Raw genomic sequence first — 17,418 nt, forward strand, 5'->3', positions numbered from 1 at the left:
GTTTTAAATCACTTCCTCCGTTACTAACTCGCTGGTCTTATCTTGCGTGTCTCAATCGTCTAGCATCAGCGCAGCTTTTCACGTCAATATTTTCCTTCTTTTTCTTTTTAATGTTGTTCACTCTTTCTGTGATTTGGTTACCTTTGATGAATTGAATGCCACACAAGCATTGGCCATAGCAGCAACCTTCTCCTTTGTCAAGCCTCAAATGGTACCTTGAGAGAAGTGGATGGGACTGTGCACGCAGTCAGCCCATTGCACTGATCAATTGCCCTGCCTGCCTCCAAATAAATGCTCAGTTCATTCTCGGTGCCTTCAGATGTTGCTAAGGAGTATGCAAACAGCGTGGTAATTCTATGGGCAATCCATCAATGTTGTTTTCATCGAAATAAAAGTCGTCGTTTTTCCAAATGCGGTTCCACATGAGTGCATTCTTCCAAAATTCTTCTGAATTCAGGAACTTGGCTGAGCATTGTTGTATTGACAACTCTGTGACCACAAACTTTTTTCAGTTTGTATATCTTCTTTCTCCTTTCTCATCCTACATTGTTGCTTCTCTGCAGAAAGAATATGAAATATTTATCAGGGCATCGTGCGTTGAAGGCACAATTTCTACATGGTGATGTTGCTGGCGTTCGAGATAACACTTTGCAATGGTGGGCAAAACAAGCTTTCTGTGGAGACGGTTTTTATGTTTTTGCCAACCGAATGGCATAAATACGTCTTTTTACTAACCTTTGCGGTGCGATGAATATGGTTTCTTTGACGGCGCTCTTTTACATCGGGCTGATTTAAAATGCAGCTTCTGAGCTCACAAATGGGAATTTAAAAGCCGAAGCGCTGCGGAGGGAGATTTCTTTTCTACCTGTGTTTGTGTGCAAACCTACTTTAGAATCCCCCTGCTACTTTTTAATTATCTCACCATAGATGGTTGTCTGCTGCGCAGACCTGATGTGTGCTTTCCTTTTTGGCTGTACAAAATCTGCTGCAAACAGTGCTGCATCCCATTGTGTCTGAGCACACACACACGCACATGTGCTTGTAGCTGTGTTTTGACTCGCTCCTTGGACTGTCTAGACTAGAGATAGGGCAAGACAAGGCTGTGTAGTGGCCTAGCTCCTCTCTCAGTACTTTTTTTCTTATTTTCCAACCTGGCCCATTTCTGCTGTTTCAGGCTAGTGAGTGAATGAACAAGCAGGCCCCGGGCCCAGATTGAACTGTGCGGTAATCCTTCCCAAAGCTCCGCCAGCTCACTGATTGCCTTCATTTTTCAGTGTCACCAGCAGGAAAGCCAGGGCAGTATACCCATGTGAGGCTGAGCACGACTCTGAGCTCTCCTTCCACGTCGGCGACATATTCAACGGTGGTAAGTGTTATCGCCTACACCAGTCGCTCACTCAGAACCAGCCCTGGCATATTGGATTTGGAGGAAAACCGAACAGCCAATCTGATCTTCAATTGAACAGAGAGATGAGACAAGGAGGGGGGAGAACAGGGAGGGCTGCGCAGGAGACACAGATTTGGTCTGTGGTGTCTCTGAGTCGAAGCTCAACTGAGCTTTAATCACTCATAGAGGAAATGAGGATTTTTCGAGTCCCTATTTTTTATATTTTTGTGAGAACCCCCCTTTATGAGACACAGATAGTATAAAGTGTATATACTGAATTATGTACAAGCAAACCTGCTTGTGGAGATGCTTTTGATATGACCTAAGAATTTATTGGTTGTTGTGATCACGTAGCTTTACATTTTTGCACTGTTTGAAATGGGTGCATCTGTATTTTAGTGTTGTTGTGAGGAGTACATGCCATTCAAAACATGATTACAGTAACAACACTTAATTTATTAGAAAGTGGATTTATAAGTATTAAGAAAATAATAATATTTTAAAAGTCAGATTAAACCATCCTCTGGAGCCTGTTTTATTTTTCTCACTTTTTAAATAACTATTTTGTTGAAGTTGTTTCTTTTGGATTTAAACATAAATGTCCAGTTATCCTGTTAAGAAAGTTTGGGCACATTCTGTACAGCTTTGTTTACTATCTGTGTGTCCTACAGCACTTAATCTGGCTTCAAAGGAAGCGACTGACATTGTTACATAAATGTTATGTGCCGAGGTTTTAATCAACTAAACATCTACTTGCTGTGTCTTCAAAACCCTTGACATTTTGCTGCACTTCTATTTCTAAATGTATTTGTGGTCTTAAGTCAGCTGGAGTATAGCAGATGTGCAGAAGGTCAAGAGGTCTGACTCTTTACCAAGTCTGTGTATATGTGTGAAGACAAAGTTGACATATATTGATGTTTCCTAACCCTTAAAATTAGCAGAACATATCTGCATTTCTTATTTGCTTATAATTTATTCTCTTCGATTCTTCGATTCTTAGCCACCTTAGAGACCTAAAGTTTTTTGTTGTTGTTCCATTATACTATACAATATATAACAGTTCAAAACATAGTGGATGCAAACAGCCCTTTAACAACAGTCCTTGCATTGGAAAGACAGGTCCCAGGGGCGGAGACATGGGGTGGCTATGGCCATGAAAGCCTGAAGTCTTGACCCCCCTCTAGCCAACCCACACAGTCAGTGGTGGTGAAGGGGGGGGCTACATTCACACTAAAAAGAACTGGAGTTATGTCCAGTTTGTTTTATTTTTCCAGCAGAAAGTTTTTGCAGAACTTTTCTCTGTGTTCCACGTTTCCATATTTTGAACACATTTTAGCATTATTTTAAAAGCATGAGTACGATTGAAATTGTTCTCATCCTATGAGTTTTGTTGTAGTTTTTCAGTCACGTGACTGCTAAACACGTGACATTAACAGCTACCAGAAACCACTTGTGAACTGGTTGGAGGTTCAGTGTGTCTTTTATATATATAATACACATTCAAGCTTCGTCTTCCGTCATACAGCTTCAACTCTTGGATCAAACCAAATTCTTCCTGGTGTCTTCTCCTGAAAAATGAAGAAATAAACCCAGAATCTTAGTTTCTTCCTCTTCTTGTGCAGAAACATCAGGATCAGCTCATCATCACTTAATGTCAGCTTCATTTTTTTCACGGTGCATTTTTTAAAAACTAATTTTCTGCAAAAATGCAAGGCAAGTGTATATGTTACACAGCAAGTCTGCATCTGGAAAATTTTGAATTTCTTGTCGCTTTTTTCCAATGCGCTCAGTTTGAAATGGTGCTATGATTTAAAAATGAATGTCATGTTGTTTTTTACAAGAGTTGACATGAGGGATTGGGTCCATAACCTCATCAGGAAAATGCTCACTCAAGTCACAGAGTAAGAGACCTGAGAGGCATGTTTTCATGGACTTTTATTTAGCTGGGCTTTTTTTTTTTCTAGCCGCAGCTGTCGCCCCCTGCTGGTCGTTCAACTCATCGGTCCCCAACCTTTTTTGCGCCACGGACCGGTTCATGTCTGACAATATTTTCACGGCCGGCCTTTAAGGTGTCGCGGATAAATACAACAAAATAGAACCAGTACTGTTACCAAAAGAAGAAGATTTATTCATAACACATGGGAAAAGACACAGGGAAACCTAGTTAACGATAAAAACGATTAAAAAATAACACTAAAACCCCTGAAAACCATGAATTTCATACCTGAGCCTCAACTCTCGCTGCCCAGTACCAAACGACTCACGGTCAGTGGCCCGGGGATTGGGGACCGCTGGTTTAACAAACATAGGTTTAAAGCTCCTCTGCATTTGCTTCCCTTTTCACAACTAACTGTTACACCACTCATTATGCACTTCATTTAATGCCACCACAACTCAACAGATAAAACGTATATGGTGAGGTGACGTCAGATACTAGATGTCGAAAAGGTCGCAGAGATCGCAACAATTTTCTTTGAAATTCCCATTCTGTTCAGGAAAAAGTGAGATATTAGTTTCTATTTCACTTTAGCAAGCCTTCTAAAAGCGGGCTGTTTTGCTTTGAGGTTTGGCAATGACTTAACTTGTCTATACCCATATGAAAGGTTTTTTTGTTTTTTAAGTTCTTATTTCTTTCAGTTTTGAGTAAAATGACTAAACTGAAAGGGCCAAAAGAAAACAAAATGACCACTGGATTTAAAGTAAATTTGTATGGTCTTTTTTGCAGCCTGGGATTTGCTTTCTGACATATCTGTCCTGCTAACAGGGTCACAGTGTAGTTTATTGTAACTGAATAATCGCTGTATCCTCCTTTAAACCTCTGCCCTCCACACTCTCTTAACAGTGTACTCACTGGAGGCCCAGTGTCCTCTGTCTCTCTCCCACCCTCATCCCCTCCCATGCTGTTGTTCCCCCCCGTCAGTGACACTGTGTCCTCTCTTGCAGTGACCCAGTCGAGGGAGCCGGGCTGGCTGGAGGGGGAGCTGGAGGGGAAGAGGGGCCTCATCCCTGAAAACTATGTGGAGATGCTGTAGAACCAAAAGGAAATATTTATGGACATTTCATCACGTTCGCCGAGGGAAGTATGGGAAGATGCACGTGCCTCGATAGCCTCGTTCAATCGAAGCCCTGAATTTTCTCAATCAGTAATGACAACACCATATGATGTTATTGGTGCATTTTTGTTTGTTTGTTTGTTGCTGGCAAGTAGACTTTACAATGCATTTGCAAGCATGTTTATGTGTTTGTTCATTTTAGCCAAGTGTTCACCTGATTTTTGACAATTGTAATTGCAAAATGGGATTGCACTTCCAGTGCTCTGCTGTATATGAAGATGCTGTAGCCTCTATCCAAGGAACTTAGCAGAACCAGAGGAGAAGCGTCTCTCTAAGCGCCCTCTGCCCTGTTATACATGGTATCCATGAGCTCAAAGTCAAAGGGTGATCTTCAGAAACCACAAAGTAGAATGTCAGCACTCAAAACCACTGTAACATTTGACCCCCTCACAACCCCCCACAGCCCTTGACATTGATCCACGCAAATTTGTTTGAGATACCCTTTGTGCCTTCACAGTCAAAGCACCCGGTGTAAACATGCGTACGGGTATGTATGAAAACGATTGGGCGAACTTTTCATTTATACGCTTTTGCGATGTTCTGTTCTTTTGAGAATAGCTAGACATGCAAAAGGAGGCACACTGCTGATGTAATTGTATTTTGTGTAATTGGCGCATTGATTGCACGTTTTGTTTTATTCTTCTTTTTTTTTCTCATTTTAATTTACAGTGCCGTATCGTTGCTGCCGCACTTTTTCAGAAACGCCTCTTAGCCACCCGATGGAACCTGTTGGGTTAAACACTAACACTTGACAATCAGCCACAGTCAATTTCGGCAGGTGATCGAAACCAAGTGTTTTTCTTCTCAAATCCTCCGTTTGGTTTGTTGTTTTTCGAGTTCAACGTTACTCAGGTTCTTCAGAGCAAAGGAATGAGACACTCCCAGAAAGTCTGAATTTTGACTTTTATTAGTTCTTTATTAACTTATCGGAAATGTGTGTTTTATTGTGAGCGAGACCACGAAATGCAGTACTTTGAAATATTTGTACCGTTTCACATCCATCGAGTGTTCAAAGCCCTAAAGAGTTACAACCAAGTATATTTACTGCGCTAAGTAATGGATGGGTTTTTTTAGGTTGTCATTTAGATTTGGTTTTAGCATGTGCGCACACCATAATACATGTTATCCTTCAGCTGTTCAGCGAAACACTTTCATTTGTCTGAGAGCTTTGGTTCAGCTGATTGTTTGTGTTTGCAGCTGAGGTTACAATAATTTAAGACAATGATTTATGACGTTTGTAAAGGTTCTTGGCTTTTCTCTCTCTCTCTCTTTTTTAAAAATTTACCTTTGGGTAACTTCTTGATCAATGTTAAACAAATAAAGATATCTATTTTTGTTCTTTCACTGCATTGCATATTCTTGTCATGAAAAAATACGATAAATGATTTATTTATTTTTTTTACAAATTAAGGTCTTTAACGGTTTCTTTAATTATTGGACTAATCTCACAACAGCCTATTAAACGACACACATTTCATGGCCGTATTGTGCCGACTGAGAGTTATAACGAATGTTTGCTGTTTAGATCTTTGTCTGGGAAATGTGCAGCTTTATTAATGTGAAACGTGTGTGGTTTTTTTGCTGATTCATCCATTGTGTCACAGAAAAGGCTCCCAGTTTCCCACAGAGTCTAAGAATAAAATGATGAAATGCGGATTCATCCTGCAGCCACTTCACATACACTGAACCCTGTGGTGTAATGTAATCCTTCCTCTTTATATTGACCTGCGCTGGGCCCCTCCGACTAAAAGCTACTTCCAAAAAAACTTTCCATAAAGGGATTAAAAATAGATGTTAATCTTTTATGGAGGAAAAACACACTAATCCACCCTCCTCACCACTCCCTGATCCATTAACATCTCAGCCTCATGCATGTTAATTCTTAGACTACATCTGTGTAATCAACACACCAAATGGCCTCCAGACCCAGAGCTTCGGCCTCTGTTACATAATTACCATCAGTGCACCCCCTGCTACACTCAGGCCTCCAGTGAACGGGCTGATGCGCTGTTTAGCAGCGTAAACACATGCAGGCTTTGTCCATTTAAAGAAAGGTTTTTAGTGGTTTTAGTGGGTGACACATGTCCACCAGCCCCCCTGAAGCAACTGTAACATTAACATTATGAAATGAGGCATAGCTAATGAGATGGGCACAATAGTCCCTCAACTACCACAACCGCCACCACCACTGCCACCCACTCCTATAGCTCTTCATCATCTTCCCTCCACCAGAATACTGCTGAATCATAGACGTGCGCCCTGCCTGCCTCTCACACTCTGCTTTGGACTGTCAGTCAGAAAGCATGCCATGCTGCAACAATCTGCCTACCTATCTCTCTCTCAGTAGTATTCAGGCTCATCTCTGCTCCCTGCTGCCTCAGCCAGTGATTCACTGAGGCTCTAGTAGTTTCAAAATCAATTAAGCTCCATTCATTTATTAGTTCTCGTCATTGTGTGAAATTGTTGAATAGGAACAGCGTTGGGCTTTTCATATTTGAGGCTTGTTGAGCTGCCCTCCACTGCCACTTAAGATTGAGGTCAGCCTACCTGTGCATGCATTATTCATTAGTGTGCATCAGACTGGGTTGATGTATACATCAGCGTCACCATGTCGACTTACTTGATGCGTGTGAGTAAAAAAATCCAGATAGATGTGTTCATTTCTCACATCCCAGCCCCCCACCGGCTGTGTGCCAGCTGTCCTCTACCTCCCATGACGCAGTGTCCTTCAGCCCCCAAAACACACACACACACACCATGCTGTGACTCAGCCCAGATCAAAGCAGCGCAGCAGTTTACCTATAACCGTGAGAAAATGGCACAACTGCCTTAATACTTTCCTGTGTCTCCATCACGCTTCACACTCGTAGAGGGAATTTGGAGGAAAGTGAATTTCAAACATAAAGGAAAGAGTGTGTTTTCGTGTGTGTGCGGAAAGGGGGTGGGGGGGGGACTCCTCAGCTGAGAAAGTGGGCCACAGAAGCCGCCATGTGTGCGGGTGCAGCCGTGAAATCAGCCTGATCCAATAGATTCTGTTTATCTGGCACGACTACAAGTGAAAGCAATTGGAAATCTGGGGGAGATTTGGAGAGGGCTGTGGATTCACAGAGAGAGAGAGGGAGGAGGAGGAAAATGAGCAAAAAAAAAAAAAAAAAGTAATACTGTCTGCTCTACAGTCTGGCAAAGCAGGCGTGTTTTCAGATCAGCCTTTAACAAGGTTAATGGTGATTTTTCTCCACAGGCGCCGTTTTACTGTAAAAGTCTCACGCTTGCCCGCTGCCTTTTTGTCATTATTCACTCTTCCCTCTTTCTGTTTCTCTTCATCTCCTCTCCTAGTGAATGGCGTACCTGCTGATGCTTCTCTCTGTTTTGTTTTGTTTTGTTTTCTTTACCTTATTAATATCACCGCCCACCAAATGCAGCTGTTTCAAATACATCCATCAACTCTTATAGTTTGGGGCAGGGGTATCAAATACAAGACCCGGGGGGGCAGAATCGGTCCGGCACAGACCTTTTCCTCCTAATAAAGATCTTCCCCTTGGTCATTTTTCATTTTTTCTTCTTGTTGGTCCAGAGTAAAAATGTAGTTTAATCACAGGACAGGCAACTACAAGCCAGAGCTTTTTATGTTATGTTGCACATTTATTTACTTACAATTTCAGTTCAACTATATATTAACAGAAAGAGTGAATTTCAATGGTCCGGCTCACTTAAGATCAAAGTGGGCTATATGCATCCCATGATGTAAACGAGTTTTCTAGCTTCTTCTCATTGGTACAGATTTCATCGCACACGCCTTTAAAACACACACACGCACACAGTTGCACACAACCCATAAATTACAACAAATGCTTCAATTTAATGGTTTTTTATTAGAATCTTGCAATAGTTTGCAAACACAAGTATGGCAATATCTGCATCAAGATATACAGTAGTAACTGCTTTCGAAGATGTTTTATTGGTTTATAGTGAGGGTTGTCTACTGTATGTTTGCTGAGAATTATTATACAAAGCATCTGAGTAAAAAAGTCAATTTTCAAATTGGAAAAAGAAAGAAACTAAAAAAACAGGAAAAAAATGTTGTATATATTTATAAGAAAATGCACTGCCATGGCTGTGGAGATATGGCTTAGTCTCTCTACACCCGAATCATTATTGTGAACAGAGAATGGTGATGATGGGACTCCACGTACAGTGACTCCACCAAAGTGTACTGTGACACAGCAGTTAGAAAAAGAAAAAAAAACAGACAAATATCCCGAGTTATCCCGAGCCGACAGGGAGGGAGTTCATTTAGGAGCCGACAGCTTTGAAGATAGATCCGCTCCCCCAAGTACGGGGGTAAGGGTTGATTTTATTGTTTGCAGTGGGCGGTGATTGATGACCATTAAGTAAACAATACATTAATCTTGCTCCTCCGAAGCATTGGGGGAAACACACTTACAGTCCCTTTTAGCGGAGAGTTAGGAGATGAGATGTTTTGATACCGCTCTCAGTCGGCTGATTTACAATTCAATTTCCCCAAAATTTACCAGACTGACCGTAGACACTCTCACATCAGCCACAATGCAACTCCACCACTGATGGTGCCAAAGCCCTTCAACAAATGCCTCCACACATTGATCCGGGCAGTTATTTTGAATTTGAATGCTCACTGGGACATTAAACCTCCATAAGTGTTTAAAACGAATTGCAGAATCTGCCCCTAAATAACATTTTAAAAAGGTTTTACCTCTAACAATGATACTTCTACTGTGACCTTTGCCGTTGTGCGAGTGCCAGATCTGTCTCCTCTCCTATTATGCCAGCAGTGGCTCATATTCAAACACTGTGGTCTTGAGCCCCACCTGACGGCACCTCAAACGACACCATTCCCTGCTGTCTCCCCTTGTTTCCAGTCTTTATGTTCAGCCTAAGCAGATTTCTGATTTCAACACTGGAGTGACGCTCATCTTCTTATCTAGCTCTCTGCAAGCAAGCGAACAAGTGCGTGTCCCACTAAACTATATCCAAAAGTATTTATCAAAAAATAGCCAGCTCATATATCTGGAGGACGATAAAGGAGATGGAGCTTGATAACATCATCTTTGCATTTTTTGATACTTTTAATTTGAAGGTCCAGAAGAAAAAAAAAAAAAGGGGGGGTGTCCATAATTGAAATTGGCTGGATGGTCGGGTAAACCGCAGCTTCTCTCAGTGTGTGCACAAAGCCAAAAATAATGTTCTGTCACATAGCCGCAGTTTCAATAGTTTGTGACTTCTTGATTTTTATTGTGGTGCTCATCAACAATTACCGCCACGGATTAGGAAATCATTTCAACAGCAACAAGGATCCATCAGTTCATACATCTCGTTACAAAATAAATCCTTTTTTAAATTTTTTTTTCTATGAGTCGGGGAACAACAATGCAAAAAGTAAAAAAAAAAAAAGAAAAAAGATGCAGAATCAAATAATTTTACTTAATAAGAAGATAATAAATGTTCTCTCTCTAACATTCAGGTAGTAAGTTCCATAAGTCTCTCACGATGTATGATACATTCATTTCTCTGTTTGGCCCTTTTCCTGGTGCCAACCCCTTTCTTGAAATTCTCGTCTGTGATCCGACACACAGGACATGGCGAGTGGGAAACACACATTAATTTTTTTTTGTTTGTTTGTTTTTGTCATTTTTTTTCTCTCGAATATTCCAACAAGATGGTTAAAGTAGAAATGTTTTATACTACACTCAACATAAGGACTTGCTGTATTATTTACAATATATACTGTAAAACTGTAAATCAGGTGAGATAAAAAGGCACAAGTTTCCCTTTTTTTCTTTTTAAATACAATGTAAACATCTCATCAAAAAGCATGCAATAACATTTCATTTTACAAAAAGGATATCGTTTTTAGACAAAGTACTTAAATATTGTTTTCCAGCAAAATATAATTCTCTCAAAAATACTTTCCCATTCATCCTATGAACCTTTAGACAGTTTTTTTTTTAAATTTTGAATTCTTGAAAAGAAAAAAGGAAAAAAAAAAAGACAAGAAGCGAAATAAAGAAACAGTGACAGATCAGCGTAAGGGCACGGCAAAGATGAATCGGGTACTGCATGATAATGACTGCGCAGGAGAAATTATTATAAAGTTTATGGCAAAACACAAGAATCCTAGCTTTCATGAGTGAACTGGGCCCACACACACACACACCAACCTCTTTGTGGATTACTGAAAAAGGATTCGGATTTGGGAATGACAAAAAGTTCAAATACCCTGCTTTGCTTTCCTCTCCCCCAAAAATACAGTATTGAATGACAGTCGTGATCCCAACAATGCCAACCTCCAAGCAGTTATGTAAATAAGTAAGTAAGTAAAATCACCTTGACTGATTTTACTTACTTACTATCTTTTTACACCAACGTCCAAGCAATTAATGATGTAAGTAAGTAACAGCCCTTTTCCACTAGTACCTACTCAACTCGACTGACCCAACTTTGTAATTGTTTTCCATTACAATCGAGTACCAAGTAAGTCCCATGACACAAACACAACACAACAATGGAGGATGAGCTACCTGCTGCTCGGTCTAGTTCTTTTTGTCAAACTCGAGGACCACAGTGTTGTTTGTTTGTGTAGCCATTTTTCTCCTTGCTGGGTTTCAAAAAATTTTGGTGAAGGAGTCGCTGTCATGACTTGTGGAATGACGCCACTGGCTAGGCAATCAGTGCCATGTGGCCTGTTGATGTAACATTTTCAGTTAGCCTCAGATCGCTTGGAACAACCGCCGAGAAGGTACTAAAAAAAGAACCTGGTAGCAGGTACTACCACCTACTCGAAAACCCTTAAAAAAACGGGTCAAGTCAAGCTGAGTAGGTACCAGTGCAAAAGGGCTATAAGTAAGTAAAGTTACTTACCTACTTACTCTGTTATGCCAACTTCAAAGCAAATAACAACAGACGAGACCTCAGATGAGCACGAGGCCACAAATACAGCACGCGGCCACCCTGATGTGGTAATGATGTCGTCTCTAACTTTAGGCCGGGGTGACCATGCAGAACGTTTTGCCCCCCTCCCCCACCCCGCATTATCACAGTTGCTTATCGAAACAGAGAATTCCTACGAGCTGCACTGACGCCTCATTTCACATTGTATCTTCTCTGTGCAAAAAATCTAAATGTGGAAATAGGATAATCCTATAACATTAATGCATAATACCCACGCCGAAAGAGCAGATCATCTATGCACATGCTTGCCAGGAGGAAAAAACAAAACAGAAAAACGCACACGCACTCCATACACACATGTAAATACACACTTACAGGGCACGAAAAAAAGAATAGTAATATTCACACACCAACCCCCCCCACCCCCCCACCCCCCCCCCCCCCCCCCACCCTCCCCTTGCACACACGCGCACTCTTTTTCTTCCCCAGCGACTCTGTCGTTTTTCAGTAGCATCATAGTAGTGTTCCACAACCACCCGGAAACCAGTGGGGTGTGAGACGAGCTAATGGTCCAGATGACTGGGCCTCGCCATGCTTTTAAAATAGTAGCACTTGGCCCGAAGATAGGAAAAAAAAAAAAAAAAAAAAAAAAAAAAGGAAATAAGCAAAGTGAGGGAAAAGTGATCATACCAACATATCTTCATCAAGCTCTCGTCGTCGTGTACCTCAAAAACGTCTTCTGTACAACAGCTGAATAGAGTGTGTTTTTAAGAAGTTAATACCTGTACACATCTGCCTGGGGTTTGATACGTTAGCTGTTTTTACTGTAAGCACTGCAAAGAGTTAACGCTCCGTCTTGGATTATATCGACTTTACAGAGTATGCGTGTTTGAACTGCGAGCCCACGTGGCGTACTGCATGGACTGTTCTACCAAGTTACTGTACATGTTATGTTTTGCCTGGCTTTTGTAGAAACGAAGCACCTTAAATGTAAAACGACTGGCTTGTCAAAAACGTAAAACCTTTGCAACACACGTTTATTTAAAAAAAATGCTTTTTATTCTTTCTGGGAAGAGTAGATAAGTGTCGGTTCACAAAGGGCTGGTTTCGCTTCATTGTGAGTAAAAACAGACATTTGGACAGCTGCTCTGGAGATAACACAAATAACAGCAATTACTATGGATGCACCTCAGTCAAATCCATTACCAACGGACTGTACTGAAATTGTTTCCGTAAATGCATTATGTTTTTCCATCCCGCCGCGCTCCTGACCATTTCTGCACAAAGGTAAGAAGTCTCTCGTCAATATTGTCTTTAATTCTACACCACCATGCCTCTAAAATAGTGACTTTATGACATGGGAGCATCACGTGCAAAGCTTTCTTTTACGCGAGAGAGAGACATTTGTGTTTCAAAACAGCTTTAGCTTTGGACTTTTGCATATTAGTTTTGATTGTTTGACTACACATTTTAACTTTGAAAAAGAAAAATCAGCATGTAAATGTCAGTGATGGCATATATGATACCGATTTTAAAATTGAACCTTGTTAAATTTGATGCGACTATTCAGCTTATGATGATCCTTGTATAGCCCTTGGAATATATTCAAATAGACCTTTGTCTATTAAGTCTAGATTTTCTGTGCCTCCTCATTAATGTCCTTTTTTTTCTTTTTTTTTTTTGCCCTGCAGTCTCGTCACTACACTGCAAAGCAAATGTAAATATTGGCATAATTTTTTTTCATAGTGCTATTATCTGTGAAAGACTGCATAAGCCAGAGTTAATATTTGCAACAAAACCTTTTCTCTAGATTTGTAAGTAAGGGAGTCCCATTTCTAGTGCATGTGGAGTGCACCTGTGCATTTTGTGTGAAGGCATGTGGACAGTTAAGTGTGTCGATTTCCCTCTACGTGTGTTTGTGTGTGTGTGTGTAGTGAATGTATCTAGTGCGCCCTAAGAAATGTATGGCTTTATCTCCATAGAAAATACTGTTATCGTCTTTGGGGCAGGGGGACATTGGTGTACTTCGGGATGCTTTGTCACATTTGTCACAAGTCCTTCTCGGTGTGTCACGCTCGGCTTCTCAAACTATCCGCAGCTCTAAACCGCTCGTGGTGACTGCAGGGTCAAAACCTTCTCCCCCAAACGTTCTCTTTTTTCTTTTTCTTTTTTCTAAATCTTTCCATCCAGTACGAGGACGCTGGCATACTGAGCGACACGGTGCGGGCCAGCAGGACGGGCCTTCCCAGCACATTTCTTCTCTTCCCTGAACTTTTCTCGCTCCTCTTTTTCGAGTTCTTAATGCCGCTTCTGTCCCATCTGTGTAAAGAGTCACTTCTTGTGGAAGTAGATCGTGTGAGTGAGGCCTGACTCCACCTTTGGTATCTGGTCACTGATGATCTCCACCAACATTTCGGGGAATTCCACCTTCAGGGCCTGGGACTCACGAAAGGTGTAGAAACAGAAGTCCAACAAGTTCCCCACCAACTGGACACCACAGAGAGAAAAATATGATTATTAGAAACATAACTGGGTTTTTTCCACTTTATTTTCTAAATTCTAAATTATTTCCTAATTATCAGTGTTGTGCAAAAGTCTTAAGCCACCCCTAATTTCTTTATATTTCGCTAGAAAAACGATTCCACTTTTCTGAGTTCGGAATTCCATACATTTTGACAAGATTCCCAACACCACTGGCTCTAATGCAGTCCAAAACCATGGCTGGGCCCATTCTCTTAACTTTCTCTATATATACTGATGACTTTAACCATAAATGTCATATTTGGATTCATCTCTTCATCAGACGTGCTGAAAGTGTAATCTGTTTTCATGGCTTCATGACAGCGCCTAAGGATACACCTCAAACTGGTTCATCTCTTGTGTTTTACACTTGAATTATTCACAGGTTCACTCATTTTCAGTCCACTTCTTGTACCGACTGAAAATGAGTGAAAAAGCAGCCAATAAAGGAAGTTCAGAAAGCCTGGAGAACAATTGCTTAAGACCACTTTGAAAAATTGCAAGAAAGTCTGACTCCTTGGAAGCAAAATATAAAGACGCAATACTTTCACACAGTACTGTACATGTATATTTTTTAAATGTGTGTTAACTGCAACTGAATTTCACTGATTGTCTTTGCCACTTGGGGGCACCACTGATTTTTGTCTGGGCAGCCCTTCTTTAAAAGAAGGGTCATCTGCCCAGCACTAACCCCATTCACTCAGTCATTAGGGTCGTTGAATCTCTATGACTGCTCTCTCTTGCTAACACTCACCTCCAGAGGCTATGCCTACACTGTCATTCTCCCATGCACTTGTTGACACATGCATTTAAAAAAAACAAAAAAACAACAAAAAAAAAACTCATTTTGCACATTTGCTATGGTGACCAGTGTGAACTCCAATAAACTGCAAGCTGATATCGATCCCCTTTTGTTCCATTCACCAATACGAGCCTCATCACTGCCTTTTCCAAAATAACCTTCCCTCAGGGAGAAAATGGGATGTAATAATCCTTATTCCAAGCCACAGCACCATTGAACTGCTAAGTAAACACATTATCCAAATCCACTATTTTGCAGTCGTATCAGAGCCCTAAAGTGCACAACTAGACTGCCAAGGGAAGGCAGTACTGTATGCAACTGGCAAGGGGGGGGGGCAAGGGTACTTACATCATGCATGGCGTCCAGCAGCTTGGTGAGCTGGAAGAAGCGCTGCCAGGTTTGGCCGGAGTTGTTGGTTGCTTTTCCCACCGAACGCCGGAGCTCTTTAATGTAATTAACCCTCATCTCCTCGAACGCCGCCTGGTTCTTCAGACCCTCTTTGGGAACTGGGAATCAGACAAATCATTACATCATTGATATGGATGCAATGACTGTACAACAATTATTTAAAACGATTTAAATTTTAATGACCCAATACTAGCAATCAGGACTAAACAGTGGAGACTTCTCTTCTTAAACCTGTTAGCCGTTTTGACATGACTGCAGGGGACTTTGTACTGAACAGCCAAGCCTGCGATTCCATTAGACATACACAGGAAGAAATATTCGCTTAATGTGTCTCTATTGTGCTCTATCTGGGCTACGCTGAGAGCTGCTGAATGCTTTTCAGATAATTAATGGCGTTATCACAATAAATATTCAGTGGGCTGTAGGGTTGGTTTTAAAAAACAGCAATCTGAAGAGCAAGTTAATGTTCAATTTGTCATCTGTGGTTGTATTTTAAAACAGTGAGGGCAATGTGTTAAAGTAATGATCAGGACTGTTGGGTGACAGTGTTGGTTTTCTTTATATTACTTCTGTATTCGTTATAAAAGTAGTCAAAAACAGGTGTCAATCCCACATTAGAAAAACGTAGTTATCCACATTTTCCCATCAAGTTGGTTGTATTTGGGACGTTATGATGTGATGAAATTAAAAGTAAGAACTACTGTACTATGACATCCAAAAAGCTTTTGATTTGAAAGCCTGAAGAACAAACATTAAAAAAAGCTAAATGTATATTTCATACAGTTTTAGTCTGGCAGTTTGTTCCTGATGTAGCTCAATATACTGACTGATATTACATTAACACCTGATCTTGGTCTATCCCATCTATATCAGTACTGGCACATTTAAACTTACAAATACACATAAACATAAGAGTTTTATTTTTTTTTAGAAAACACAAATATTACAAATAGATGCCTGAAGTAATTTAAAATGGGCTCATCTTGTAATTGTGGCTCCAACTCCACTGTTTACAATACTGCTGCTACTGTAGTCAGTAATGGCCAACAAACTGTATATAAAAGATGGAAACAGGTTGCAGGCATAAAGATGGACATAACTACCATGAACCATCCGGTGGTTTGTGAAGACTCAATTTGAAACCTTGAGGTTAGCGTTTTCACTATTGCCATTTTAGCTTCAAAAAACATATGCGATGAGGAGGGGCGGGTGTGACTGTGAAACCTCCAGCTCATTGGCTGCTGACTTGTCAATCACATGCTGTTAGCCAACGTGAAAGTTTCTAAACCTGCATTCTTCTTAATGACCAGCAGGGGGCAACTCCACTAGCTGCAAAGAGATTCCCCGCTCCTCCGCTCCCAGTCACCGTGACCTCAGTAAGCACTTTTGTGATGACATCAATCACTAGTTTTAAGTGTTACTGAGTAAAACATGGAGATCACTTTGTAAATGATGGTAGCCAGTAGAGTGAAAAAGGAGGATAAAGTAAGGTACTCTTCACCGTGTGAGTGACGAGTCATCAGCCATTGAGCATGCAGTTTCACAGTCAGATCCACCCCCGTGTGATGGGTGGTTTCTCAAAAGCTACGATGGTGATAGAAAAAAAAAGCTCATCTTGAGGTTGTAAAAAACAGATTTAGTAATCAACGGTTGACACAACAACATCCGTCTTTCACATGCAACTCATTTTATCCCCCCCCTCAAAAAAAACAATCTAATGTTGGTCGGGTTGTGGTTTTTACAGCATTCATTCTTAGCTGTTTGAGAATTCTTGAAAACACCAAAAGGGAAGTTGTTTTTTTGTTTTTAACCATTCATAGTAACTCTGAAACATTTGACGCATTTTAAAAATGTCTGGAACATGCGTGTTAAATATGATTTGCAGGTAATGGGCTAAGCCATGCACATCCCGCGGTATGTTCCTTTAATGTGCAACTGTGTTAAGGGTAATTAGAGGTGCTTAGTGAATTATGCTCTGACACCCACACGGTAGCCTGTTTTTGCACATTTTTCCTGTGCTGTTGACCTGAGCCTATTTAGCAACTCATTACAACCACTTTCACCATTTCAAGTAGTAATTAGTTTCCATGTGTAGCAGCTGGTTCATGAAGGATGACAGATATAGTGAAAGGCATTGATTCAAAGTTATCTCAGAAACAGTGAGAGCAGAAAAGGAAACAATGGTGCTTATGTAGTTTAAAGGGCCTAATAATTTTGTTAGCCAAACCTAATTTATTAAGCGCAACGTTCGGCGCCCGGAG

At 40.8% G+C, this 17,418-nt stretch overlaps 2 protein-coding genes across 4 annotated transcripts in view; one reads left to right on the forward strand and one right to left on the reverse strand.

Annotated features, from left to right (window-relative positions):
• The window catches only part of arhgap10 (Rho GTPase activating protein 10), a 51,869-nt gene extending 45,888 nt beyond the window's left edge, over positions 1-5,981 (forward strand). Inside the window, exons 22-23 of one of the 2 annotated variants that reach the window (XM_084931643.1) lie at positions 1,275-1,366; positions 4,331-5,981. In XM_084931643.1, coding sequence (XP_084787769.1) covers positions 1,275-1,366; positions 4,331-4,419 — 181 coding nt within the window. In that variant the 3' untranslated portion in view covers positions 4,420-5,981. The remainder of the gene's footprint in view (positions 1-1,274; positions 1,367-4,330) is intronic. The other variant, XM_084931645.1, reaches the window with a different exon arrangement.
• A 6,948-nt stretch (positions 5,982-12,929) lies between these two features.
• Positions 12,930-17,418, reverse strand: part of nr3c2 (nuclear receptor subfamily 3, group C, member 2) — an 85,192-nt gene continuing 80,703 nt past the window's right edge. For both annotated transcript variants that reach the window (XM_084931647.1, XM_084931646.1), the window contains exons 8-9: positions 15,098-15,255; positions 12,930-13,914 (exon numbers count right to left, since the gene is read on the reverse strand). In XM_084931647.1, coding sequence (XP_084787773.1) covers positions 13,759-13,914; positions 15,098-15,255 — 314 coding nt within the window. In that variant the 3' untranslated portion in view covers positions 12,930-13,758. The remainder of the gene's footprint in view (positions 13,915-15,097; positions 15,256-17,418) is intronic.

Source organism: Perissodus microlepis, chromosome 6, assembly GCF_051167445.1.
Source record: "Perissodus microlepis isolate ML-2025 ecotype Zambia chromosome 6, ASM5116744v1, whole genome shotgun sequence".
Classification (NCBI taxonomy): domain Eukaryota; kingdom Metazoa; phylum Chordata; class Actinopteri; order Cichliformes; family Cichlidae; genus Perissodus; species Perissodus microlepis.